Source organism: Notolabrus celidotus, chromosome 14 (assembly GCF_009762535.1).
Source record: "Notolabrus celidotus isolate fNotCel1 chromosome 14, fNotCel1.pri, whole genome shotgun sequence".
Lineage (NCBI taxonomy): Eukaryota > Metazoa > Chordata > Actinopteri > Labriformes > Labridae > Notolabrus > Notolabrus celidotus.
In genome coordinates, this window is record NC_048285.1 from 30447500 (window position 1) to 30473985 (window position 26486).

Consider the following 26486-nt stretch of genomic DNA (forward strand, 5'->3'; position numbering starts at 1 on the left):
CAGAATATGTTTAATATTTTAGATTCTGTAAAGTAGCCCCCTTTTTCCTTCATGACAGCTTTGCACACTCTTGGTATTCTCTCAGTCTGCTTCATGAAGTGGTCTCCTGGAATGGTTTCTAATGAACATGAGCCTTGTCAAGAGTTCATTTGTAGAATGACTTGCCTTCTTAATGTGTTTGAGACCATCAGTTGTGTTGTTCAGAGGTAGGGTTAGCACACAATGGATAGACCTATTTGCTGTTGTAATCCAGATTATGGCAAAACCAGATTATTTCATAGTTTTGATGTCTTCAGTATTAATCTACAATGTGGAAAACAATTAGCATTGAATGATAAGGTGTGTCCAAACTTTTGACTGGTAGTGTATATTAAAAATACATTTTTAAATATAAAGAAGTTTAAGTTTAAGAAAACTTAACATGTAAACTGTAAGTTATTAGTTGCAGTAACTTGCCTTTTTAGAGCAACTCTAACTCCAAAAGATGGGTCCAAATCCATATTTATTATTACACTCTCCTTTGTGTTTTGTTACAGCTTTCAGGAAGATGCACACTTACCTGATTAACTGTGCCGGAGCATCTTGTTAGTAACATTTGAACTCAAAAATAGAGCTTTGTCCACACCACAGATCTTTCCAGGGTTGGACCTCACGGTAACCACCACCAGTAACATTTCCTACTCTAAGGTCAAGGTGTTCAGAGTTTTGATCCTATCCTTTAGAGCAGGGGTTCCCAAAGTGCGGGTCGGGACCCCCTAGGGTGTCGTGAGATGTACCTAAAATCTCTAAAAGTAGTATGGGAGGTAGAACCTTCAGTTATCAGGCCCCTCTCCTTTGGAATCATCTACCAGTCAGGGTCCGGGAGGCAGACACCCTCTCCACTTTTAAGAGTAGGCTTCAAACTTTCCTTTTTGACAAAGCTTATAGTTAGAGCTGGATCAGGCTTGGACCAGCTTTTGTTATGCTGCTATAGGCCTAGACTGCCGGGGGAACTGGCACACTGACACACAGGGATCCTAGCTCACCCCCTTCCCCCCAACCCCCTCATCACTTACTTTAACTCTGCCTGTCTCATTAAAGTTACTAACCATAGACCTTTCTGGAGTCCCTGAGCTCCCTTGTCTCGTAGATTCCTCTGAGCTGCCGTAGATGTCCTCCTGCTGCGGACGATCTGGACTCCAGCTGATCAGGACGTGCTGGACTCCAGCGGCAACAGCTTCTACGACTCGTCTCATCACTATCACTTCTCTCTCTTACTCCCCTCTATCTGTCTTTCCAGACCCAACTCAGTCGAGGCATGATGGCTGTCTAACATGAGTCTGGTTCTGCCTGAGGTTTCTGCCTGTTAAAAGGAAGTTTTTCCTCACCACTGTAACTAGCTAAATACTGCGATGTGCAATGCTCATGGTGGATGAAGGTGGGGTCAGACTGAGTCTTACCCTGTCTTGAAGTTGGGTCTCTGTTCATAATTTGACATAGAGTAGTCTAGACCTCCTATGTTTGTAAAAGCGTCTTGAGATAACATTTGTTGTGATTTGGCGCTATATAAATAAAGATTGATTGATTGATTGATTGATTGAGTGAGATGTCTTCCAGAATGTTTTTTTTTAAGTCATCTAAAAATGGTTTGTTTTACCCATTATAGTAAAAAATATGGTCAAAAATAGAAGCTAAACTTGAAATAAAACCTCGAAAATAGAAAATGTAATGAGTTTTCTGCATTTCTTTGTTGCCAGATGATTCCTAAGTTTAGGGTTAGTGAACAGTTAATTATCAAAAGCATCAGTAGCAGTAGGTTAATTCATAACAGCACAGGAAACACAGACACATGCTCATATAGGTAGGGTCATTTCTGCAGACCAGCTAAATGAAGCCACATTAAATCACTTTGAGGGACAGTGGGGGTCGCGAGTCTTTGGCATCAATATTTTGGGGGGCTGAAAAGCTCCTGCTTTGGAGTCCATTGTTGCATGTCCACACACTGCCATCTACAGTTGCACAGTGTGGTGTGCAGTGTCTGTATGAGGTGTCTCCACCAGATGTCCCCACTCTCCAGAGTAGCTGACTTTAGTTTTTTCTTCCAGGTTTGCTAGTGAGGAATTCCCCGTGTAAACACTGGGTGGGTGACGTAAAAGGAGACCCCGGTTTTGTTGAGTAATCCTTATGGTTGGGGGGTGCCTGATGTTGCTGGGGATCCTCTGCTGTAGCTTTGGCCTGCCTGTAGGGCTCACCTCATCGCAGTGAAAGCACCGTGTGGTTAGATTGGATAGATAGATGGTTTATGACTCAGCACACACTCATTATGTAACGGCTGGTCCTGGTCAAACTGCTGTGAATGTATTTTTTTATTCTACTCTTTAAAGTATGTGATCATTCAGGATGCGTTTATGACCGATGTAGAAAAAACTTCAGCTGTTCCTTGTAAATCTTTTCACCTCACTTGACTTCTCATATAACCTCCCCCTTTCATTCTCCAGCTCAGTAACATACAGAGGAGGGTGTGGTGTGCTGCAGGTCTAGCTTTGGGAATTCTCCAAATAGGGGGATGTTGTTAAAGACTTTCAAAAAGGTACAGTGTCTAGATCCTGTGCATAAGCCTGAGGAAACTTAGCGGACCCTAGAAAAGGAGATATTAATAACTTGGTCCAGCCCACCACATTCTTCACATGTGAGTCACTGTACGCCAGAGAGAGGGGAGGAAAAGACTGCTCTGCCTCTGTTTCTCATTTGTGTTTCTTTCCATAGAGGAGTGGAGCAGGGAGGCGGGGGGGAGGAGGACCACCCCTTCTCCTCCTGCAAAGCTTGATCGCCTTATGTGAAACACACACTGCTCTACACAGGACACATATTTGAGCTCAGACCACAAAGTTAACACTAAAAACTAAAGGGATGCTAGTAGGAGAGTGAATGTTGAGTAAAACTGAAGGGATCTGAGGAGCAGGATGGTTTAACTTTGTTACTGTTGGAGAGAGGCAGACAAAGAGCTTCAGATGGTGAGAATGAGGGGAGAGAGTATCGGAAAATGGTGGTATGGGGACTTGGCAGAGGAGAGGGTGACTCACTGTTTATGTGGTTTGTCACTGAGAGACCAACTGAGCTTGATAGAAAACAAAATCTAAACCCTCTGGAGTGCCCTCAAATGTTGGATCCGTGTCACGTACTGTATCCTAAATTCTAGACATCCTTGGTAACTGCATGTTAGCATACTCTCTGTGTATATCTGTACAAACAAAACAGTCACAGCCACAGTCTGAGAATTTTATTGGTTACAATAATAGTTAACGTAAGAACAGTTGATGGAGCTGTGTACAGTAGTCAGTTATATATCAATCATTCAGTCTAGTTAAAAGGTTGAAAAATGCAACTGAGGTCTTGCTCCTGCACATACAAAAATAATATATAAAGTGTTCAACAAAACTGTGTCATGAAAAAGCAGCAAAAGTGAAACGCAGAATTTTGAGATTTGTGCTGCCAGTTTGCATTTAGTATGCGTGGAACAAATCATCAAGGGACATAAGTCTTTGTAAATAAATGTATAGATAATAACTTTACTGGAATGACCCGATTTGGAAAAACATCCCCTTCTTAATACTGTGCCACTCAAATCTGGATTCCCAAGGAATGCTGGATTCAAAGGATTGAAAAAGAAAAGTTTGCTCTGCGTTGAAGCAAATATATGCACAAAAAAAACAGCTCGCTTAGAGGGCGCCACTAGTGCTCAGCAGATATAAGTAGATATACATTTAAATCTCATGATAAAGGCAATCTTTGAGGAGACAAATGGAAGAAGCAACCAGACATGCATGACTTGTTGATGGGGAATCTTTTTCAGAAAGCCCTCGTTATAGTCTCCAATGACCCTTTTATGCTTTAATACTTATGTTCCATTGTGCAAGACCAGAATCAGTCTTCAAAGAAAAGGTTGAATGCTATTCATACAACGTTAAGTCGTGTCTGATGGGAAATCAAAGCAAATAAAAACAGTAGCAAAAGTGTGATTGCAAATTAAAAAAAGAGTCTCTCTCAGGTCTGTCAGCCTGACGACATGTCTATGCATCAGAGCCTTTCTGCCTGCGTTTGGAGGGTGGGATCAGACGTGTTGGGAGCTCAGGAGGGAGACCATGGCCGTCAAGCTTGACTTCAATCAGGTGGCTGGCAAGGGCGAATTCTTCATCATCAAGCATGCCATCATGGTCCACATCCGACAGCTTCCAGATGCGACCCAGGACTGAGTTAGGCAGACGGGAGCTCACCATCCAGTCCTTTGCCTTGGTGCCGCTCAGCTTCCCCTCATCGGGAGCCAGGTTATAGAAGATTTCATCGTATTTCGGCTTGTCTTTGTTCACCACCCAATCCTCCTCCTCTTCTTCACCTCCCTCTCCATTCTCCTCGGCGAAGGGGTCACCCTCGCTAAACGGTCCCCAGTGGGTCCCCAGGAAGGCCCCGCCCTGCACACCGGGTTGGTCCCCTGCTTCCAGCTCCTCCTGCCGCAGGAGGGGCATCAGCTTGGCAATGTCAGCAGAGAGTAACTCATCCAAGGCGGCCATCAGATTAGGCTTCAAAGTTTTGAACTTTGTGAAATCATGAACCATCAGCTGCTCCTTTAAAATAAGGAATGATAAAAATGTGTCAGTCAGAGATTTATACATCAAATTAAATATAAGTCAGCTCTTATAGAGGAGATAGGGAGCAGCCTCTATAGATCTGCTCTCCAGATGTGCCCAGTATGGAAAACAGATTCAGACCAACCTGCATTTTAGTACAGTCTGGGAAGTCTCCTGCAGAAATGTTGTGCTGCAGCTGGATCTTTGAGAAAATGACGGGCAGCTGGTAGATCAGATTCTTCTTTTTATTGTCCTTCCTGAAGACAGAAGGCATCTCCTGCTTCAGGTAGCTGATGATGTGGGCGTGGACCTGGGATTAGGAAAAACACAGAATATGAAACCTCATGTTTAAACAGTATTAACATGACAGAGTGCAAAACTATCACAGGTCATGAACACTCACCCTGACCAGCCGCGCCCTCTTCACCAGATCGTTGAGCTTGCGTAAAGCTGCGTTGCGAGGAAGGTTTTGGATGTCAGCAAACAGATCCTCCTCCTCCAGCTCAAACAGTTTACGGTTGTCCGCAACCATCAGGGGCTCTGACCAAAAGGAACCGATGTAGACCCTCAGAACCTCCGGGGTGCCGAACACCTTCCCCAGGGACCACATGAGTGCTCCATACACTCTCATCAGCTGCTGCGTGCCCACCATGTCTGCCTTGTTGAGCACCACACGGAGTTTGTCCTCGTTGCCTTTCAGGGCCCCGATGGCCTCAGAGAACTCGTCTGATATCTCCAGTTTGTGGGCATCAAACAGGAGAATGATGCGGTCCACGCGCTCTGCAAACCAGCGCAGGACGGCCGGGAAGTCATAGCCTGTTTGAAGAAAGTAAGGTTTACTTACTTAAGGTGTTCATGAACTGTGTGAACGGCCTGCTGGTGCATCAGAGAAGGGACACTTGGACAAACATGTAAGAGGAGTCTGCAGTTCACCAGAAAACAGTGATTAGGAGAGGGGAGAGGGTCGACACAGACACAAACCCTTCACACCTCACACCTTCACACCTCTTATCTTTATCTGTCAAACAACAGCTGACAGACACTGGGCCTCACTTAAAGTAAGATACCACACAGAAAAAATACTTCTTCTACTTTTAACTTGTTCCTTCAAAATAAATGTGATATTCTTATTTATTCATTTTTATCAATATAATCAACTTAAAGGGTCAGTTCACCCAAATTTCCAGAAAAGGTGTCCCTCTCATCTTGCCACTTACAGTAGGGGAGAACAGGGTTGGTTGTCACACTTTTTACTGTTTTGATGATTGCTCATCATCAAAACATCTTTCAATAGTCATTCCTACATTAAATTGAAGCTTAAAGTGTTGGCTTGAAATGTGTATCCCTCTCATTTTCCAACTCATTGTAACAAAGAGGCAATTAACTATCAAAGACACTCTGACACATTGTGACAACCAACCCCATCACGGGGATGGTTGTCACACACTATGGGGTTGGTTGTCACACTGTGGGGTTGGTTGTCACACACTATGGGGTTGGTTGTCACAATGGTATTTTAATGGGAAAAATCTTTCAAAGAAGGCAGAACTACATTTGAAAGTTTAATTGCACTGACAAGTGATAGGCCTACATAACTTAATGCATTTTAACATAACATGAGGAACATGAACAGGAAACACATCTTTAGGCCAGCCTATATAACAACATAAAGAAGAAAACAAATAGGCCGAACATTAATGGCCTACTCAACTAGGCTACATGCAGTCACTGTCTGAGTTACAGTGATGGCAAATGTAGGGTCTACACACTCCAACTCATTTCACCATGCATGATTTTGCCAACATAGGGGTTGGTTGTTACATGTGACAACCAACCCCAAAGAGAATGTGACGACCAACCCCAACTTGAATTTTTTGCTAGCATCAAGGCTAACAACCATCTAACAAGTACTTAGCTAGCTAATAAAAATCTAAACAATAGCTTTCCCCTCACACTTTGTAAGGGTAACACTTGTTTTGTTATAAACCCATCGTTTAAAAGCCTAGAAGAAAAATACTGAGGAGCTGAATATTTACAATTTGACATTTAAAACACAAAAAGTCCTCTCACCTCAAGTTCAGCTGTCTTACTCCAGAGAAGACTATGTAGGTGAGCTCTGATCCTAATTCTGGAATTGTCCAGACCCCAATTTGAGAGACAGTGCCCTGTGGTGGGGAGATATAACAAGTGTGCCAACCAACCCGTGTGACAACCAACCCCGTTCTCCCCTACATGTTGTTTTATTTATTTAGACTTTTTTATATTTGTCTATTTCTTATATTTATTTAACTGTGATAATATACTCAGAGAACTATGTACAAAAGTTCATAATTTTGCAAAACATGTCCCAGAAATCCTGGATTTCACAAGAACTCTGGTGTGACCTGTTTACTTTGGAACATCTTCCTCCCACTATTAAGTTGGGATTATCCGGAGTGACCGGATGACTTCATTTAGACTGACTCGTTAATGCTGAATACGAAAACAAAATTCCACTCTGGTGAAGTCTCACAACACGATGTCCCAAAAACGTAATCAGTGAAACACAAAGTATCTGACAGTTAAGTCCAGTGGAAAGTAAGTCACTGTAGTTTTTATCATTTGGATGCACTGACCCTTTAAACTTGTTAGTTGCTCATGCAGAATGATTGGAGGATAAATGAGTAATTTAAAGCGTGGATGAACAGAAAAATGAGAGACTGCTGGTTGATGGTGATGATAGTTATTTCTCAATACATTCCTCCAGATGTGCTGATCTGTATCTCTGCTCCTGATTATGATTTAAAGGCGTCTCAGTGAATTGCTAAGATTTTTTCTTGCTCTTCTGCCAAGTGTTATTGTGACAGAGCAGGCTGGTCTCATGAGTTAGCCAGGCGTGCCAAGGAGATGAGTTTGTGAGTTGACGTCGGAGGATGTGTGTCTCTTCAGGCGCCCCCTTTTCCCTCTCCTTACCTCTGCCGTCTTTTCCACCTTTCTCACCTCGGCTCACTCTCTGCTTAGCACCTGACAGGATCCCGGGTGTGTCAATAATGCTGATACTCTCCAGAACCTGGTTTGGCATCTGAGCACACTGAAACCTGGTGTTTTAACAGCAGAGAGGAGAAAAGGAAATATTTGTATTAACTGTCTGTGCAGAAGGATAATATCCAAATCATGTGAAACACAGTTAACTCTTATCAAAGGAGCCAGTGTGATCCAAGGAACAGATTGGAGGCTGCACTCTCCGCACCCTCCACCCCTCCCACTGCTGACCATTGTGTGCAAGCAGACCTCTCATTGCTGTTGGCTTCCTGAAGGAAAATGACCACCACTGCCAGAATCAAACAATAAGGCCTGCTAACGAAGTGTGGCTTAGAAAAACAACACCACTTCCCGTGGCTTATGAGCTTAACGAGCCCACCGGTCCCCAGAACAGGAAGTCAAAGCAAAAGGAGAGACGCAAGTACGTTGCAAAAAACACGCCCTGCAAAAAGGAAAGACGCACACTGCTGGAAAACTGGCACCAGAAATTTCACACTGGGGTTCCACTCATGCTTTTATCCCCTCTTGTCAGGATGTCCATGTTCCTTGAAGCTCACAGCAACTCAATGTAGAACATGTGAGTTTTTCCTTGGCTTACACTAGTGGAAAAACATACATAGAAATCTGCCGTCCCAGACAGCAAATAGTAGAACTCCAGTGTTTCTCTAACAGGTTACCTAAGCCCCACCAAGTGTGTGACTTCATTTATTTATCTTTGCCCCGAGGGGCTGCGGAGCCCTCTGACCTTGTCTTTGAACTTGCGTACATTGCAGTTCCTGTCTGAGTACATCAGCTTTCATCGCCCTCTCGGGTGATATCGCTCCTCTTCTCCATTTTTCCACAAATAAGGAAAGTGCCTCCCTGCTCTGAAATTTGGCACAAGGACTTGAAATTCCAACAAGCTTAAAAAACTAGCTGTTATCTCTCCTCCCTTGTTTTCCCCTCTTAGGTTCTCTGACACAGTCTGTTGATATCATCTGATATCTCTGTGTGTCACTCAGTGGAAAAAAAATTACACAACACACTGAGAACAGAGAGCTCTCTCTCACCTGTTGAGGAAGGTGTTTCCAAATGGGTTGAGTTTGCGGAAAGGTTTGTTGGGGTCTACAATAAGGGCGTTCCCGGGGATGACTCCCTCCACTTCCCCATGCATGATGGCAGTGAAGCAGTCGGTGGTGGGTTCAGGTCCCACCCGGCTCCCGGGAATATCCTGCTCCAGTAGATACCTGTGGGCCACACACAGAGCTTTATCTTTTCTTTTTCAGCACAGGTACATGAATGAAGTTAGTAATCACATACAATGATGTAGTCTTACTTGATGAACGTTGTCTTTCCAGTGGAGTACTGTCCCACCACCAGCACCATCGGCTTGTTATCGAAATCTGCATCTTCCAGGCTCTGAGAGTGGAAGTCATGGAAACCGTAGTACTGCTCCAGAGGCAGCAGCTTCTTACGATACAGAGACTTGAGCCCCTCTGTCACAGTGCGGATCACCTCAGGTGTCTTCTTCACATTTTTGCGCCCCCAGCGTGACATGTTGATTGATTGAGAAGATGATAAGGATCTTCTTTCTGAAAATCAGTGAGATTTTCTTGTTGTTTGGAACTGTAGTTCCTGAAGCTGAACCTTCGAAAACCTTCAGGTGTTTCCTGTATTTATGTTAACACTGCTCACTTGTACTGGGACACTCCTCTGCACACACCAAGAGTTTTGATAGGGGGGGTATTTAGTTTGAAGTTGAGATCTTCTCCTTTGAAAACAGTCGCCACACTGATATCTTTCTGCCCCTGAGATGTGGAAAGACAAACAGACGTGGAAGTTAATTAAAGGAGAGTTAATACAGATTGCAGAAGTTACTTAGTGTTCTTGTTTTTTGGTGATCTAGATCCTCCACAACCTAGAGAAGTTAAATCTGGAGTTCACTTCAGCCCACCTGGTGTATGCCAAGCATTGTCTGTGCATGCCTGGAAAGAATTGGTGCTCACGCTGGAAAACTTGCAAACCCAGCCCTGCGTCAGGATTCGCACAGGCACAGCTCATTTCTTTAGAGAAGTGAGTAAGACATTCCTTTTATCCCCTGCAGTTTCCTCTGATACATGCTCATGAAAGGGAAAGACCTCAGAAAGAGAAGCTCACAAAAGGAAGCTAATTAAACCTTATGTGAGAATCTTTTTTTGGACCATACACAGAAACAGTGGATTAGGGGAAGACTCATTATTAGAAGCAAGACATGCGTCAGCAGGCGGGTACTCGTCTGTGCAGAGACTCTCTTGTAAATCCCAAATAAAAAAAAACTTCTGCCCAGAGATAAATAAGTGATACAGTACTGACATGTCACAAGATCAGAGTTTTTATCAAGATGGCATCCACAAGACATAAATTTGACCGCCATTACATACAGAAGCTCTGTGCTCGCCCAGCTGTACATGGAAAAAATGCTTGACAAATCCATTAGATTTAAAAGTTTAGTTGACACCGTTTCTTCAGATTACAGATGGTGCAAAATGCTGTGGCACAACAATTGCAACACTTTGCCCTTAGTACAAGAAGTGTAACATGCAGGGGTGAAAAGTGAAAAGAAAAAAGAGAGTTCAGGGGTAATTATCTCAATGAAAGGAATGGAAATACTTCTCAGAGAGAGTGCAGAGCAAGAAAATTAGTTTTCATTATCCTGAAACTTAGCTCTAATCTGTGAATTTATCAAACTCTACCTTTACTGTCACAATCTTAAACAAAAGTTAGATTACATGCTGATCTATGTCTTCATATTTAAAGTTTAAAAAGAAGTATTTACCAAGTGATACTGGAGAAAGACTTCTTCAAGCGCCTTGCCTTCTCCCCTCCTCTCTCCAATCTTGCCCTCTGGAGTTGGGAAAATATTTTGACTTGAGGAGACAAAAACAGCCAGTGTCTTGGAAGAGCTGCTGCTACATGTATGGGTGTACCTCTGACAGCAAATAGGAACCCTCAGCAGAGCGCCAACGCAGCCAGATTACAGAGGTTCGTTCTTCTCCAGGGTCTAATGTATTTCAGATGAGCTCCAAAATCTGGCAAAGGATTCCACACTCTGCTTGCTGAAAGGAGCTCAAGGCAAACACTGATACACAGGGAGCACACACCACACTGGAGTGAACTTCTCTCTCTCTCTCTTTCTCTCTGCTTGCTTCCACTAGTTTATGTTCCTCCTCTTTCAGGGATGCCTGGCAACACTTTGGGTAGATGAACAGTCAGCTCCGGGCAGGGATGAGCTGACTTGTGGTCAGAGGGCGTGGACCTGGAGGAGGGGGGGTTTGAATAAAAAAAATTGGGTGGAGTCTTTTTTTTTTTAAATCATGATATAACTTCTGTGCTCATGCATATTGTATGAATGACAAACAAACCCTCATGCTGGACTCTTACACTCAGCTTCCTCCATGCTTTTCATTTTTTCCAACCGTAGTGTGCCATACATTTACACTTGGGGTAGTTTTTCCCCCAGCCTAACCTCTCTTGCTCCTCCCAAACTCTCCGAACCCTCCAGGGCGATGAAGAACACAAACATTCTACTTTTCCACTTCGATGCACCACCTGCTGGCTGCTGGATAAAGAACACACCCCATGGCCGCCATCATTACCACCATCCCCTCCTAACTTTGATACAGTACTCCTCCTCCGTCATCACTAGTCATCCAAAGGAATGCACCCACAAGATCACAGGCTGAACAGCTGGACAAATGACAAGAGGATGTGAAACGTTTCATTAAAGAAGCAAGGTTTAATTTACAGTTTTACTAAATGTACATTTCTTTTTAAAAAGTGTCATTATACACAATAAATACAATACAAAATTAATCTGTAATACTATACTTCAAATTCTCTTACAGTCTTTTTGTACATTATTATTGTTCCTTTTTTCCATTTCAATGCTTGTGCTGTGTTTGTGTTTGAATTGTCCACCAGGCCTTAAAAAGACAAACAGAAACACACGTAGGAGGCAGGGATACAGTGGCAGAAAGATAAAACAGACTGAGAACCGAGAAACTCATCTCTTAAAACTAGCCTGCCCCCTGCTGACTAAATGCCTGAAGTCCTAACCTGGCATCACGAGCAGCGAGAGGGCAAGGTATGCGTGGAGGTGTGGTCTAAAAACGAGAAACCGTGAAAACCATGTCATCATGTATGAACCAGAACAGAACTGATAATGCTATTTACATCTTGTCAGTACCCTAAAGTGAACATCCCGAAAACCTTGAAACTTGAAAATGCATATGTAGCTTTGAGAGTCTCCAAAGTAAGTGATTGTGCCGATTGCAGACCAATAGCAGTCACCCTGTGGGCGTTGTAACTCAGCTCAGCAGGTTTATTAAGTAGAAGAAATTCATCACTGATAATCGAGGTGGACTGTAACATTTTGGCATGTTGTGTTTCCTCCTGTGGGGCAGCTTTTCCTCTATGTTAAGAAAATCTCATGTGGTTGTAAAAACAAAAACACCATGTTTATGATATTCTGAAGTTTGAACCTGGAGCCCCGTTCTCTTAGCTGCAAGTATCCAATCGAAGGAAAAGTTGTGGACTTCTGAACTGTTTTAATTTAGCTGCCTGATGCTCACTGGCTCATTGCTGAAACCAGGAGGTGAACCGCTTTTGAAGAAGACGGGGGGAGGGGGGCACAAATTAAAAAGGAATGTATGAATGGTGAATAAGAAAAGAAAAGATTAAAATAGGAAAAAAAGAAGGAAAGAGAACAAAAAAGCTGACATTTCATGTAACCACTTGATCTTGGCTGAGAGAACACATACAAAATGTGAGGCATCTTCAAGTCTGCAATTCACAAAGAGTTTAAGCTTTGACCACACTCTCTCTATTTTCACCACAGGTCTACCTCAGGTTGTAAACGACAAAGAAATGTCTGGACAATTCAAATGGACAAACAGAGCCAACACAGCTTGGCAGAGTAGTACAGTTAGACTGTTTTCACAGTGCCCCCCCTTACCCTGCCTCCAAGTCTGTCTCTTAGTTCCCCCTTCTCAGTCTGGCCTTTGGCTGAGGGGCTGTTATCTGCTTTGCGTTTGGGGCACCAGGCTGCCGTTGTGGCCACGACCACCAACCTGAGGGTGCTGGGCCAAGGAGGAGGACGAGGATGAGGAGGAGGGTGGGACTGAGGGTCTGTGGGATGAGGCAGCTGAGGCCCCTGGGCGCTGGCTTTGGTGTTGGTGGGACCTGCTGTTGCCCCCTTTAATGTGTTGCCCGCGGGCAGAAGGTTCCTGCTGCAGGTTGAGGATGCTGTCAATGGCGCACTGCAGGTGCTCATTTAGAGAATCGTCAGGGGGGCTGCCACTGGAAAAGCTGGCGTTATCCATGTCAGGGGAGTCTGACTTACAGCGTTTGGCAGGAAGCAGAGAGTCTCGAGTGAAAGAGGACTCGGGAGAAGGAGGCCCAGGGGCATGCTGGTCCATTCTGAACGTCCCACCTGCCCGATGTCTATTTTTTCCACTCCCCCTTTTGTATTTCCCTACCTCTGTCTCTTGGTCTGTGTGTTCCTCCCCTCTCTCCTTAGTTCCTTCCCTGTCTAGGAGCGGTGGGAGATGATGCTGCGTGGTTTTGATACCACGATTAAACACTGCGTCCATTTCATCCAACCCCTGCATTGCACTCCCAAAACGGCCTGCTTCGTGGCTCGACTCAGTGTGAATGTGCGAAGCCTCCCTGCTCCGTTTCTCCACCTTCACACTGGCTATCACTGTCCTTTCTGAGGGAGGGGAGGAAGCCTCATGCCTGGGGGGTGATGGTGTCGGTCTGTGGTAGGTAAAACTCTCATCTCCTCCCCCAGGAACACCAGGTCTGACCCGAGGACTTACGTTTTCCCGGTATGTTTTCCGGAGGGGGAGGCGACACGTCGTCTGTGAGGGAGTGGCAGTGGAGTTAGAATTGTGTTTGACCCCTCCTACGTCGTGATGGTCCAACGTCCCGTTCATTTGGGTGGAGGAAGAAGAGGTGGAGAATGACCAAGTACTGGAGGAAGTGGTGGAGGAAGATGGAGCTGCATTGTGGGTAACAGTGGCTCTCAGTGATGGGTTAGATTGAGTGGTTGCTGTGGTGACTGATGAGGCAGAAGGAGCAGTGCATACAGGGGACTGAGTTCTGATAACTGTATTAGAAGGGGTGGAGGAAGGTTGGGACTTTGAGTGTGTGGCACTAGCTTCAAACCGCGCCGGCTGAGTCGGAGGCTGGGATACAGACTGGCTGCTCTGCTGAGGTTGAGGTGTGTGCACTGGGTCTAAGGCAGTGTTGTGGACAACCTTACTGAACCCAGTTTGATCCTGTTTAATCTTCAGCTTCAAGCCAATTCTCCTCCGAGCCTCATAGGTCTTCATAGGCGGTTTGCTTGTCCTCTGTGGGAGAGCATCAACGTCATCTTCAGCTGCTTGAGAGTTGAGGGATGAAGAGGACGACGCCACTGGAGCACGACTTAACCCGGAGCTCTGGCTGACCGGCTCAGACAGCCTGCCTGCTGGAGCTGGAGAAGGGGCACAACTGCTGGACCAGGACACAGAGGCTCCCCCTCCACCATGCTTTATCACTAGCTTGGTGGAGGGGAAAGGGGAAGCGGAAGAGGCGGCAGAAAGGGGGACAGGAGGTGCTGAAGTTGGAGGAGGAGCAGGGTTGGAATTGGGAGTGGGAGTCGAAGCTGCGGCAGGGGCTTGAGTGGGTGCAGGAGAGGGAGTCGGATCAGTTTTGGGAAGAGAGGCAGGGGCAGGGGCGGAGGCAGGAGCTGGAGGTGCTGGAGGTGCCGGAGCAGGAACAGCTGCAACACCCCCGCTCACAGGGGTGGGCTCTGCAGAAGAGGACTTCTGTTGGGACGACAATACACCTTCCAACATACGTGCGTTTGCCATAAACTCCTCTGCAATGAAGAAAACAGAATGACATCATTAGCAAACACCACACATAGATCAAGACTATAAGAAGAAAATATATTGAGACAGACATCGTGAGGGTACCTGGTCTCTCCCGGGCTAAAACTCTGTCCTGACTTAATGCGATCTTCTCCTCCTGAATGAACATCCGATCAATCATCACCATCTCTGCCGAGGGGCCCAGTCTCTGCTCAGGTTCAAACACAGAATACTATATATTCAAAATCAATTCAGGGCAGAATGATAACAGGGATTATGGTTACTATGCAGGTTTAGAAACTTACTTTCGACTCTGCAAAGAGTAGGTAGCGATATTTATCCAGCATGGCCTGGGTCCTTTTCAGCAGATGAGAAGACACCTTCTCAAATTCATCATCCACTGAGAACAAGAAAACCAAGGCGGTCATGAAGATTAGAAACTGGGGTAAGCAGCATTAGTGAGAACTGTTGACCGAAGCACTAGAAGGGGTGTCGTTCGTTACCTTTTTGATAGTCTTGAGAAGAGTTGGCAGTTCCCTGGTAGACGTGGTAAGGCAGCAGTCTGTGCAGTGTGTCATCAAAAGAGCCGAAAGGAGCGCTGTAGTTTGGGTGAAGCACTGAACCCTGCTGTTTCCTCAGCTGTTCCAGCATCCTGTGGTGAAATGTGTGTAAAGAAATACTATTTTTAAAAAAGTGTTGTTTAAATAGAGTTATGAATGAGCCGTTACATTACATGCAGCACAAACCTGGCTTCTTTGCTTGGCTCTGCACTGAAAGGCATCTTCATTGTTGTTGTCTGTGATGTGAACAAACAAACAGATAGTGAGGGTCAGTTCTTCAAGCTTGAGCCGAATCAAAAGAGGACCTCACTGATTGATCGCTAAGGTTACACTTCTGTTACCTGAGTTTGTACTGGAGCTAGCGGCTGTGGAACAGGCATCTGAGTCAGACCAGTTCCTAGCACCTGTATCTGCATCCCACCTTTCCCCAAAGTCATCCCTCCCACTGAGCTGATCACCCCTGGCTTTGGCTGAACCTGTGAGAAAATACAGAAATGTTACACATTGATAAAGACATCAGAGGAACACATTTCAAATGGCTCAGTGGCAGAGTTGGTCCTCTTTCAATTGGAAAGTTAGCCGTTTAATCCCAGCCTCTGGCGTCACATGTCAAAGTGTCCTTGGTCGAGACACTGAACCCCCAAATCCTAAGTATGTGAATGGGATTAACTAGTACTGATGGGCACTTAGCATAGCATCCTCTGTGATCAGGGTGGTGGGGAGTGTTAAAACACCAGCTGTAATACACACACTTTCTATGAGAGTCCTTGAAGCAATGATGGTGCTTACCTGGGCAGGCTGGGTAAGGCTGGCAGGAGTGACAGTCTGATTCACCAGTGATCCAGCTGGCCCTTGGGCTCCTGAGAAAACCTGTAAGTCACTTGATGCTAAAAAAAAAACAGAACAGGAAACACATCATTACAAACTGGAACACCTGAAGTCCTGCTATTTTGCATCCTTTGTGGAAAACTGTATCATACCTGTAGCAGGCGTTTTGACAAGCACTGATGCGGGCTGCAGCACTGATAGAAGCTGAGCATGGGTACCAGTGGCGGAAGATGATGTAATCACCACTTTATCAACAGGCACATCTTGCTGAGAGCTGAACTGACTGGTGACTTGAGGCTGAGGCTGAGGTTGAGGCTGAGACTGTGCAGACTGCTTGGCCTGCAGCAGGATGTTCTGCTGGACCTGAGAACGAATGAAGATAGTTTTATTACAAGTTTTTATGCAGAAAATTCCAGATGAGCCAAGTGGTTCCCTTTAGTCTGTTCAGACTGCTTGTTTGTACTGATCACCACTTTGATTACCAACTGAACATGCATTGAAGAAACACTTTCTGGAATTTCCTGAAATAAGGGCAAAGCATAATCATTACAATCACCTATTGCAAGTAGTAATGTAACATTTTCTCCTTAAATTTAAATCATGAAAGAGTTTGAAAGGTGGAAAATAACCATACCTGGTGCAGCTTATCCAACAGCTGTTTTTGCTGAGGTGAGGGCTGAGTGATGCCTGACAGAGTCTGAATCTGAGCTCCTATTAATTGCAAGTGGTGCTGCTGCTCTGCTGTCAGGCCCGGGACGGACACCTGGGCGTTGACTACAGCGGTTGCAGAAGTGCTAACAGGAGACACAGTAAACTGGTGCTGTGCAGGCGATGCAAGAGGGGGCTTGGGCGACTGGGACAAGGGAGGCATGTCTTGCTGATAAGGGGCAGGCTGAGAGGCCGGCCGTGGCTGAGTCTGAAGCTGAACTTGAATGTGTGTCTGCTGCGTCGGCTGCGGAGCTGGTTGAGAGGACTCCGCGATTTGGTTATGGACAATAAAGAGCGGGGGATGCGAGGAAGGTGTACACGAGCGAGAGGAAGTTAGAGTCTGTGGCTGAGGCTGAGATTGAGGATGCGATTGCTGTTGATGGTGCGGTGACTGGATCTGCTGGCTCAGAGTGAGAGGAGACTGGGAAGACTGGGGGCGTTCTGCCACTAGGGGCACTGTAGTGTGACTGGTCAAGGCCGGCGAAGGGGACATGCCCTGGATCTTCAGGGCCTGCTTCTGCCCACCAGGTACCTGAGGAAGTGGAACGACAAAATACTGAAATGCTTAAAAGATTCAAGAATGCAGACGACATTTTAGAGCAGGCGCAGGAAATCAAGCACAAAAACAAAAAGACACTGCATGCACGCTATGTTGTAAATATTCTAAAACATGGTTTGAATTTTGACCCAAGTTACAAAGTAGGGCTGGGCGATAGGGTGGTGTCTGCATCTTAATAAGGATAGTTTGTTTGTCCTGATGTAATAAATGATTCTGTTTGATGCCATGAAACTGTTCCACTGTTCCATTCTGCACCAAACAAAACCCCTCCCCCTGATGTGATACCAAAAATGTCAAGATAACCAATGTGAAGCGACTAAATTCTACTGAAGTTCAAATATCGCCCAACCCAGATCCAAAACTACAAACACATGTGTCAACACATTGAAATAACCCTAAAGTAAAGTGTTAGACTTGAAAATCTAGTAGTTACTAAAGTGAAAGTAGTAGAAGCTCACTAATATTGTACTAGCATTTGAAGAAGATCGAACACAAAAAAGGGAGTCAGCAGATTAGACACAAAAAGGGGCACGATGATCATTTAGCGAGCCAAAAAGAAAAACAGTTCACAAAAGCAAGAAGTCAAGATCTGCGGGGCCCGTGATGGTGAAGTATAAAGGTGATCCGAAGATTTTCAGGGGGGGGGCTGGGATCAGGGGGAGCATGTAATCATCGCTGCGGGATCATTACACTTGTCAGACAAGGTTACAACGGGTAGTGGCGCTCTAAGTACACATGAGTCTAAAATGACAGGTGCAGGGGAGAGAGTCGTGGGATTACTGATCAGTCATTGGTCAGTAATGCAGCAGATGAAGGTGATTTCATTTGATCAAGCCATGGTTAAGTTCCGTTAGGCAGAGGGTTAGTAAAAAGGTGATCAAGCAGCATTTGGCTCCTTGGCAGCTGATCTATCAAGCATGAGCATGGTTTTTATATTCTGTCATTCAGCAGGATGAATAAGAAACACCAAATTAGTTCAATGATTTTAACTGAAACAAAGATGAGTGGGGGATTTGTTGGTAGTCCACATTCTATTAAAGGTGCATTCAACTAAATATGTTAGTGGCACGGTGGCTGACAGAACACACACGGACAGCTGAAATGATTATGCCTTTACATACAACAGAGCGATGTAAGAAACATACAGAAGCTGCAAGCGAATGAGTGAATTTTGAGCTGAGGAACTGCATAGCAACTGTGAAAGCCATGAAAGCAATGACTAATACAGAAGAGAAGAAGTAAAGAGCAGTGATGGGGAAAGGTAAGATTCCCTAACATTGTGGCAGCAGCAGCAGCAACAAGTGGAGGGGGGGCTTGACATAAAGGGGCAAGTCTACCTGCTTTACCACTGCTGTCATGTGGGAGGGGCCAGGGGAAGGGCTGTGGCTCTGACCCACCCAAGAGTCAGTTAATTGGCTGTCATGGACAGCAGGGGCCGGAGCAGTGATGTTGTTGCTGCTGACGATTACAGACGCTGGTACGCCCACAGTGGGGGTTGACTCATTCTCTGTTTGGTGGTGCTGCTCCTGATAGGAGTATATTTACCATTTCAGGACCAGGGAGGGGAGGAGGAAGGGAATTGGAGGGGAGGGGGGGTAAAATAGTAAACCAAAGAGGTCAGACTGAGATATCACTCCGTGCATGTTATTTATTGTTTTGAGACAATGTTAACTGAACACAATCTAAGCAAATACAGAAACACTGACCTGTTGCAGGAACATCTGAAGAGACTCCTGACTCAGGATCATACTTGAGCCCTGGTTGGTGAAGAGTAGCCTCCCTGGACTGTGCTGAGGGGGAACCAGCCCCACTGCTGTAACAGAGGAAGAGGTGGACACAGACATGGACGGAGAGGAGCAGGGTATTGTGGTAGCAGCAGACACAGAAGACGGTTGCATGGTGAGGATAGAGGACTGCGGTATATGCTGAGTGGGATGAGCAGCCTGGTCTGTGGAGCTACCCAGCACAGTAACACACTCCCCAGGCTGGCCTTGAGTCATGTTTGCAGCTCCTGTGCCGCTGCTGGGGACTCCACCTGTCTGGGGTTGCAGGGCAGGCTGCAGACTGACTGCAGGGCTCAGCCCTTCCACCTGACTGAGCATCGTCAGGGAGTTCTGGATTGGCATGCCTTGTATGACTGTCTGAGCATGACCTGAGACGGTGTGTGTTTGAGTTTGATTTTGACTCTGAGCCAATGAGACAGGCATCTGAAAGAGGGTAGGTGTGCCCATCTGACCAGACTGAAGCTGAATAGGCCCAGAGAGGATGTGGGCCCCAGGGTGGCCTTGTGAAGTCAACACCTGACCTAGGTTGATGTTCTGGTTTGCAGTTAAAATCTGGTTTGCAATGAGCTGTCCACCAGGCCCTTGACTAGTTATGATGTGGCCACCGGGGTGTTGAGTCAGGATCTGTCCACCGGCCTGTAGCTGTGGCAGGAGAAACTGGTGGTTTTGACCTTGCAGAACAGTCTGAGAGGGAATAACAATGCTGCCTGATTGGTTTAACAAGTGTACACTGAGGGGCTTGCCAGACTGTTGTGCTCCTTGTTGTTTGAATATGGTCTGTTGAAACTGAGGGCCTTGTGTTGTGCCTTGAGCACTCAGGACAACATTAGAGCCCGGCTTTCCAGTCAGAAAGGCTACATTCTGAGCAGTCGAAACTGGAACCTGCTGCAGCCCTAGAGTCTTGTGGGCATCATTTTGCAAGGGTTGGGGAGTCTGTTGTTGCTGCTGCTGTTGTTGCTGTTTGAAGAGTTTAGGCTGAATGGCTCCCCCCTGAGGGGGCTTAGGTTGAATGGGTGTTGGTGTGCGTTGGATGATCACGTTCTGCATGATTTGGCCTTGAGTTTGCGTCTGGGGTCCAATTCCTGAACTTAGAGAGGTGCTGCTAAAGCCCACGAGCCCAGCAGAAGCAGTCATTGTGCCGCCGGTGCTGCTGTTTGTGCTGCTGACACAAACAGCTGGTCCATTTAAAGCTGGAGATCCCAAAGTGGTTTTGTTACCTTGGATCAGAAGTCCACCCCCTGAGCCTCCAAGTGCTGCCTGAGAACCAGTAGCTGATACTTCTGGCCCGGATTGGTGCAGCTGGTACCCACCCATGGCCTTAGCCAAGATCGGCTGCCCAGACTGATTGATAGTCATGACTGTAGGCTGACCCACAACCTGAATCTGTCCAATACCCAAATGTCCAGACTGACTCCCGTTAGGAAGAGCTTGAAGACTTGATATGGGTTGAAGTGTCACATTTCCAAGGCCTACAGGCTGCATAAATGGCTGAACACTGATGGCCTTGTTCATCACCTGGGGTTGGAGTTGAAGGCCCTGCTGAGCCAGGACTGACCCCAGCATGTCTGCTGCGGCATTGGGAGGAGTAGCAGTGGTGCTCGGGGCCGACCCAGGGAAAATTGTTGCTGCTCCCCCAACACCAACACCTATGCCTACACCGACAGTGGCGCCTCCAGCCCCAGAGAGGCTGGCATCAGGCAGTGTCTGAACCACCTGTGTAAGGCCTGGAATTCCAAAGGAGCCCAGATCCAGCTCAGCCTCTGCTTCCTGTAAGCTTTGCTCGGTGATGTTTGCTTCAGCCAAGCTCTGCTGCAGGATGTCGCATGGCTCGTGATTTGTCCCAATGCCATTGCTCCCACCTTCGCCACCTGGAGATCCCCCCAAGATGTCATCGTCTTCAAGGAAGTCCAGGTCAACACTGACTCTGGGCAGGCCTGCCGGCTCATTGGCCGACAGCTGGACTGCAGGCTGGACCTCTGTAACATGGCCCTTAAAAGTGGAGAAGGAAAGGAAAGAAGGAAACTGAAACCAGTTGATTGGTGAGTTTTGACGACTATGCATGAACTCAAGAGCTGTGACTGGATTGACACAGACGTACAAACATGAAATCCCCACAAAAAATCTGGACACCTTGCAGAAAATCATAGCTGGTAGAGTGTAGATCTGTTAGTGGAAAGGGAGGGTATTTGGAGGTGCATGCTACATGGATGGATAGAAAACAGAGGGAAGAGGATGGGGGATTTTACTCACCCCAGTAGTAGAGAAGAACGAGCTGGAGGGGTCACTCGAACCATCCAAAAGGTCGTCAGTGTCCAACTACAGACACACCCACCCAGGATAGGACAGACAGAAACCAAAGGCACCCACACAGGCAGGCAAAAGCCACCAGGATAGAGAAACATAAGGACCATCAAACAGAGGAGGAGGGTAAGAAATGGAAAGAACACAGTCCAGAGACCAAAGATTGTAAAGAACCAGCAAAAACATAAGCGACAGAGGGGCAAAATGATAGAATAACACAGCGTTGGAAGCGTTAGTATTTGCGCTTTTAATATAAAAAGGAAAGGCAGACTAAAAAAGTAGTGCCACCAAAAAGCAGACGACCAGTAAGCAAGGGAAGCAGTTAAATGAAAAATTAAAGTAGTGAGGTACGTGGGAGTCAGTGTGCATCAACGTGTAATCTCAGTGACTCAATGTAGTGCCATGCAGGCCTCAACTTAAGACACCTTACCACATCAAACCAACAAACCCAACATTTCCAACCATCACTCAAAAGCCTAATAACTGTGTCCTCTCAACAGGTTTTCGCTCTTACTCACATGGGTCTCAGATCCATGAAGAAAGTCGTTGAGAGCTTCTGGGTCACTGTAGGACAAAAAAATGGGATTAATAAAAGTAGAAGGCGAAACAGACGGCTGGAAAGTTTATTAAAGATGAAATGCACGGCGTCAGTGAGAGCTTACCAAATTACATCTAGAAGGCACCTGCCGTCTTCATCATCCATGACAACTGTTACAGACAAGAGAACTCAATTTATGATTCCTTTTATTATTGAGGCATGCTACATATTGAAAAACAACTCAACCAAAATGTGCTGTTTACATAAATCTATAAACATGATTCATGAATAATGCAAATTATCTTTATACAATTTACATCATGGGATTTGCACGCTTCCTCTTTGGGCTTTTGGACGCTTTGTGGCACATTTTGGATTTTGCAACACATCTTTCAAATAAACCTCTACCTTCTCATGACAATAAGTCATGTTTTTGGGTTATTTAGGATTGACAGTTGTTTGTTTGATTGATTTTAAAAGGCATTTTAAGGATTGATTCAGTAAAGCTTTATGAGCCATGAGTCATTACACCAAGAATAGATTTTAATTACAAGGAATATACCTTTTATTCTTGCTGTACAGGGAGATTCTTAGCCGGTATACGTCCCTTTGGCTGCAACATGGCATTTTAACCATCATTGAAAGCATTTTTTTATAATTTTAATACTCCTTAACAATTTACAATATAATCCAACGGTAGAAATGTGCAGTCATTTAGTTAATGAACCTGTTAAAAATGAGTATTCCATTTATTTACTTATTCTTCCATGTATTGGGAAAAAAAATGGATCTATGTCACTCTTATGTCTATACCTCTAAAGCCTATAGTGACACCCCTAATGCACCAGCCTGTTTTCAGGTAATGATCACCTATTTCTGTATGATCTTGTTTTCTCTTATGTATTTACCTGGTACTGCTTGTTTCTTTGTTTGTCTACCCCTAATTAATATTGGTATGAATGTGAGATGTGTGTGAAGTGATCAATGTTCTGGGGTGGGATCTCAAGGGTGTTTTTTTTTGTTGTAATGTGTTCTGTAACCACAGTCACATAACTCTGTTTTCTACTGTTAAATGTCACAGAACCTACATTGTATTTGTCTGTGCATTAAAACAGGGTTCCCAAAGTGTGTTTCGGGCCCCTTGGGAGGTCGCGAAACACAAATCGGGGGTCCTGAGATGTCTTTCAGAATGTTTATTTTTTTAAATTATCTAAAAATAGTACATTTTACCCATTATAGTAAAAAATATGGACAAAAATAGTAGCTAACCTTGAAATAAAACCTTGAAAATAGAAAATGTAATGAGTTCTCTGCCTTTCTTTTTGTCAGATGACTCCTAAATTTAGGGTTAGTGAACAGTTAATTATCAAAAGCATCAGTAGCTGTAGATTAATTCATAATGGCACAGGAATCACAAACACATGCTCATATAGGTGAACTAATTTTCTGCAGACCAGCTAAATGAAGCCACATTAAATCACTTTGAGGGACAGTGGGGGGTCACAAGACTTTGGCACCAATATTTTGGGGGGTCACGGGCTGAAAAGTTTGGGAACCCCTGCATTAAAAAAACAATAAAGAAACTTTGGAATAAAAATGTGTATTCCAAAAATTGAGAGTGGTTCTTGTGTTTTTTATTGCATCTCAGTTTTCCTGGTTTGAAGTGAGAGTAGTGACTCAAAACATCATAACACCTACAGCTTTCAAGCATCTCTCGAGCTTGGTGTGACAATAAGCAAACACAATGATTATTATGATGAAACCACAACAGTCATAATACATGAGAGTGTTTCTCAAATGAAGAAGTTTACTATGTAACATCAGCAAAATTAGTAACATCCAATGTTTATATGTACATTTAAATGAAACCTATTAAATAAAACTGTGTTGTTATGAACTTATGAAGAGATCAGACAGTATTTAAGTGTCCCTGCACACAGATTAACACAGAAACAGAGGAGGGGAATGGACAACAAGCTGAAAACGCGCGGTTTTCACGAAGCCTGGGAATTATCTGCGGCTCGGTTTGTTGCTGAATCCACCACAGATTTCACAAAAGCTGCAAAGCACTTTGCAAAAGAACAAAGAACAGCAAGTTGCCAAAGTTTGCCTCCGACATGTATATGCGTGTGAGAGTGTAAAGGTATCATCAGAAAGCAGCAGATCGGAGCCATTACTCGCTCGGAGAGGAGCCAGTACGCAGGATATGAATGGAAACACAGCGAGCGGCTTGCTACATGCTAGCTTGTGTTTTCACACACATTAGCCAACATATTTTATCAAATCTTAATCAAATGCGATATTAAATAGCCAGAAGACAGACTCGATGCTCCAATTGAATAAAACGATTGGTTTCAAACCCCCGTTTTACTTCTATTTCTACCTTTTTGATGTATCTGGGTTGCATTTGGTTTAGCCTAGTTAGCTAGCCTGCTAAGCCAACTAGCTATCAACAATATCCAGACGTACAGCTAGCTTTAGCCTTTGACATTCAAAACAAACCACCGAGTGACACAGTTTGCACTCTTGAACGGTGCAGTAGCAGCTTTAATCAGCCAGGACACATGAATAGTGTCTGTTTGGAAGTGTAAACCAAATTGCGTAGCGAGCTATCTATCCGTACTTGCAGGCAAAATGAGTGAATGTTGGAATACTCTTGGATAAGGGGGGTATGCTTGGGAATTCGGTGGAAAAAGCCTCTATCTGGCGGCTCGTGCAGCAGTGTTTGGCTCTGAGTGCAGTAGCTGTGCAGTTCTCGGGGTTATTGCAGAGTGTAAATATTGCAGCTTTGATTCGGTTATTCGGATTAATAGTGAAATTGCTACATTGTAACAAACTCACCCGAGACGATAGAGGTGCAGGCAGCGCGGGGTCTCCAGGACAGCCTCGCACGGGCTGCTGTGAAGGACCCAACTACAGACAGGAAACAGGACACTTCCGTTTTGCCTGACTGAAATCTGATTCTTGCGTCGCACCGACATGTTGTTTGGTGGAGTTCATGTCTCGCAATTTGTACAGAAGTTGTATAATCCTGACTGTTTCTACCTTATTTGGTTAATGAACAATGTTTCACTTATTTGAAATAGCCTAATATTAAAACCTGTAAAGCTTCTTTAATGGCATCACATCCATTTTCTTCATACTTAAATTCGATTCTGACTTTTTTTTTCATAACATCACACAAAACAACTAAAAACTACATTTAAAGGCACTATGAGGAGTTTTTCACCAGCTGAGAAACAGACTGAAACCAACACTGATGCCTCTTTATGACCTTCAAAAGCAAACAAAACCATAAACAACAACACTGATACCTTCTCTGTTGTCATTTTTAATGCCTTCAACCACTCAGAGGGGGTAGGTGTCAGACCACATAATTGACATTTGGCTTTAAAAACACCCTTTTTCACCTGTTTTCATGGCAAATAATCACATTGAGTGATAAATATGTCTGTTAAAAGACAGAAGGGTGAAGTTTTTGTTGAAAAAACTCCTTTTGCATGTAAAGAAAAAGAGATAAGAGGTATCACTTTGTCCACAAAGGGGTGCCAAAATTGATATAAATCAAAAGTTCCTCACAGCAGCTTTAATTAGTTTCTCCTCGAACTTAATTTGACAAGCTTACATTTAGACATAGTGAATTACTGTATAGCTTTCAAGAGAATTTGTTCAAACTTGCTTTTGTCTCCATGATAATCAGTGGCAGAGGCACACAGTTTTGACTTGGGTGGCCAAACTGGGGCACTGACTGTTGAAGGGGTGGCCAGGCGTGGAAAACATTAGGGGCTTACCCCAAACCTAGGAGGGTTACTTCCAATAATCACATCTACTTTAACTTATTTTTATAAAATGATTTAACAGATGTTTCATTTTTGTAGATTTTAAACATTAACATTAAAAATGTAACTCGATAAGAGTGCCAACATTTAAATCTGCTGAACTGAACTCTTTAAGGACTCAAAGCATCTACAAAAATAATATTCAAATCCACAGAAACTACTGTCTCTGCAGCTTGCTGAAACACAATAGCTGATTTGAAAATAAGTAATGCCACTGAAATGGCAAATAGCCAATCATGTTTAAGAATTTCAGGGTGACCACAGGGGTGGCCAATCAATTTTCAGAGGTGGCCATGTCCACCCCCTGGCTCCGCCACTGGTTATAATGCCCATACAGTTCTGTTTGTGGGGAACAAATTCCCAATTTACAGACAGAGCATACTCTTATCATGTAAACTTTGGAGAGGAGATATTGCTTAAGTTGTTAAAACTCTGAACTTGTAGAAAATTTCTAGGACTCTTGTCCTTTTAGATGCTATAGCCTATTTTATTTGGTTTTAACTTTGATATTATTCATTCTATGTAAGTACATTGTTATATTCCCCTGTCCCTCGCTCGAGCAATAGAATTTCCACCAATTGGTGATCAATAATGTAGCCTATATATCTTATCTTATTATTGTGTTTATTTATTTTATGTCTCTTCTCATTTTCTGTTATTTATTCTGTTTCCATAATTTGTCATTTACTTTATTTGTACTTCCATGTTCATTTTTTATCATGTGAATTAATTAATGGACATATATCAGCATTGTACTAAACTATTTACATTGAAGGACCCACACCGTTAGGTTATATGTGGCTGTATCAGGCCTTTTTGACATGGTCAACCGTACCAGAAGGACTTTCCTTGTTGTGGCTGTTAACCTT

The 26486-nt window shown here is 44.5% G+C and overlaps 2 protein-coding genes across 7 annotated transcripts; both read right to left on the bottom strand.

Annotated features, from left to right (window-relative positions):
• Positions 1-3244: 3244 nt before the first annotated feature.
• On the bottom strand, positions 3245-10847 carry ehd2b (EH-domain containing 2b). 3 transcript variants are annotated; one of them, XM_034701436.1, is made up of 8 exons: positions 10571-10847; positions 10420-10487; positions 8941-9412; positions 8675-8851; positions 7557-7681; positions 5008-5420; positions 4750-4914; positions 3245-4601 (listed from the first exon to the last, which is right to left on the bottom strand). In XM_034701436.1, the coding sequence occupies exons 3-8, from the start codon at positions 9159-9161 to the stop codon at positions 4050-4052; spliced, it is 1653 nt and encodes a 550-aa protein (XP_034557327.1). In that variant the 5' UTR covers positions 9162-9412; positions 10420-10487; positions 10571-10847; the 3' UTR covers positions 3245-4049. The 3 variants fall into 3 exon arrangements, with proteins under 3 accessions (XP_034557327.1, XP_034557326.1, XP_034557328.1); XM_034701435.1 differs by having other exon boundaries at positions 8941-9196; positions 9300-9412; positions 10420-10847; XM_034701437.1 differs by having other exon boundaries at positions 7584-7681; positions 10420-10847.
• A 512-nt stretch (positions 10848-11359) lies between these two features.
• Positions 11360-24740, bottom strand: bicra (BRD4 interacting chromatin remodeling complex associated protein). Of its 4 annotated transcripts, none has more exons than XM_034701432.1 (13): positions 24620-24740; positions 21903-21948; positions 21759-21804; positions 18862-20928; positions 16523-17128; positions 16041-16251; positions 15850-15947; positions 15402-15536; positions 15247-15296; positions 15004-15152; positions 14806-14900; positions 14606-14708; positions 11360-14508 (listed from the first exon to the last, which is right to left on the bottom strand). In XM_034701432.1, exons 2-13 carry the CDS (start codon positions 21941-21943, stop codon positions 12659-12661), a joined length of 5451 nt encoding a protein of 1816 aa, XP_034557323.1. In that variant the 5' UTR covers positions 21944-21948; positions 24620-24740; the 3' UTR covers positions 11360-12658. The 4 variants fall into 4 exon arrangements, with proteins under 4 accessions (XP_034557323.1, XP_034557321.1, XP_034557325.1 ...); XM_034701430.1 differs by having other exon boundaries at positions 14606-14711; XM_034701434.1 differs by having other exon boundaries at positions 14606-14711; positions 21190-21804; positions 24620-24679.
• Between the last annotated feature and the right edge of the window lie 1746 nt (positions 24741-26486).

Excerpts from the sequence above, each read along its gene's own strand:
- ehd2b (XM_034701436.1), bottom strand. The coding sequence starts at position 9,161 with ATGTCACGCTGGGGGCGCAAAAATGTGAAGAAGACACCTGAGGTGATC. Across the intron at positions 8,852-8,940 it reads GGAAAGACAACGTTCATCAA|GTATCTACTGGAGCAGGATA; the intron begins GTAAGACTACAT and ends TGTGGCCCACAG. Across the intron at positions 5,421-7,556 it reads AGGTGGAAAAGACGGCAGAG|GCTATGACTTCCCGGCCGTC; the intron begins GTAAGGAGAGGG and ends TTCTTCAAACAG.
- bicra (XM_034701433.1), bottom strand. The coding sequence starts at position 21,084 with ATGATTTTCTGCAAGGTGTCCAGATTTTTTGTGGGGATTTCATGTTTG. Across the intron at positions 16,252-16,522 it reads TGTTGGATAAGCTGCACCAG|GTCCAGCAGAACATCCTGCT; the intron begins GTATGGTTATTT and ends ATTCGTTCTCAG. Across the intron at positions 14,901-15,003 it reads TTCTCAAGACTATCAAAAAG|TGGATGATGAATTTGAGAAG; the intron begins GTAACGAACGAC and ends TCTTGTTCTCAG.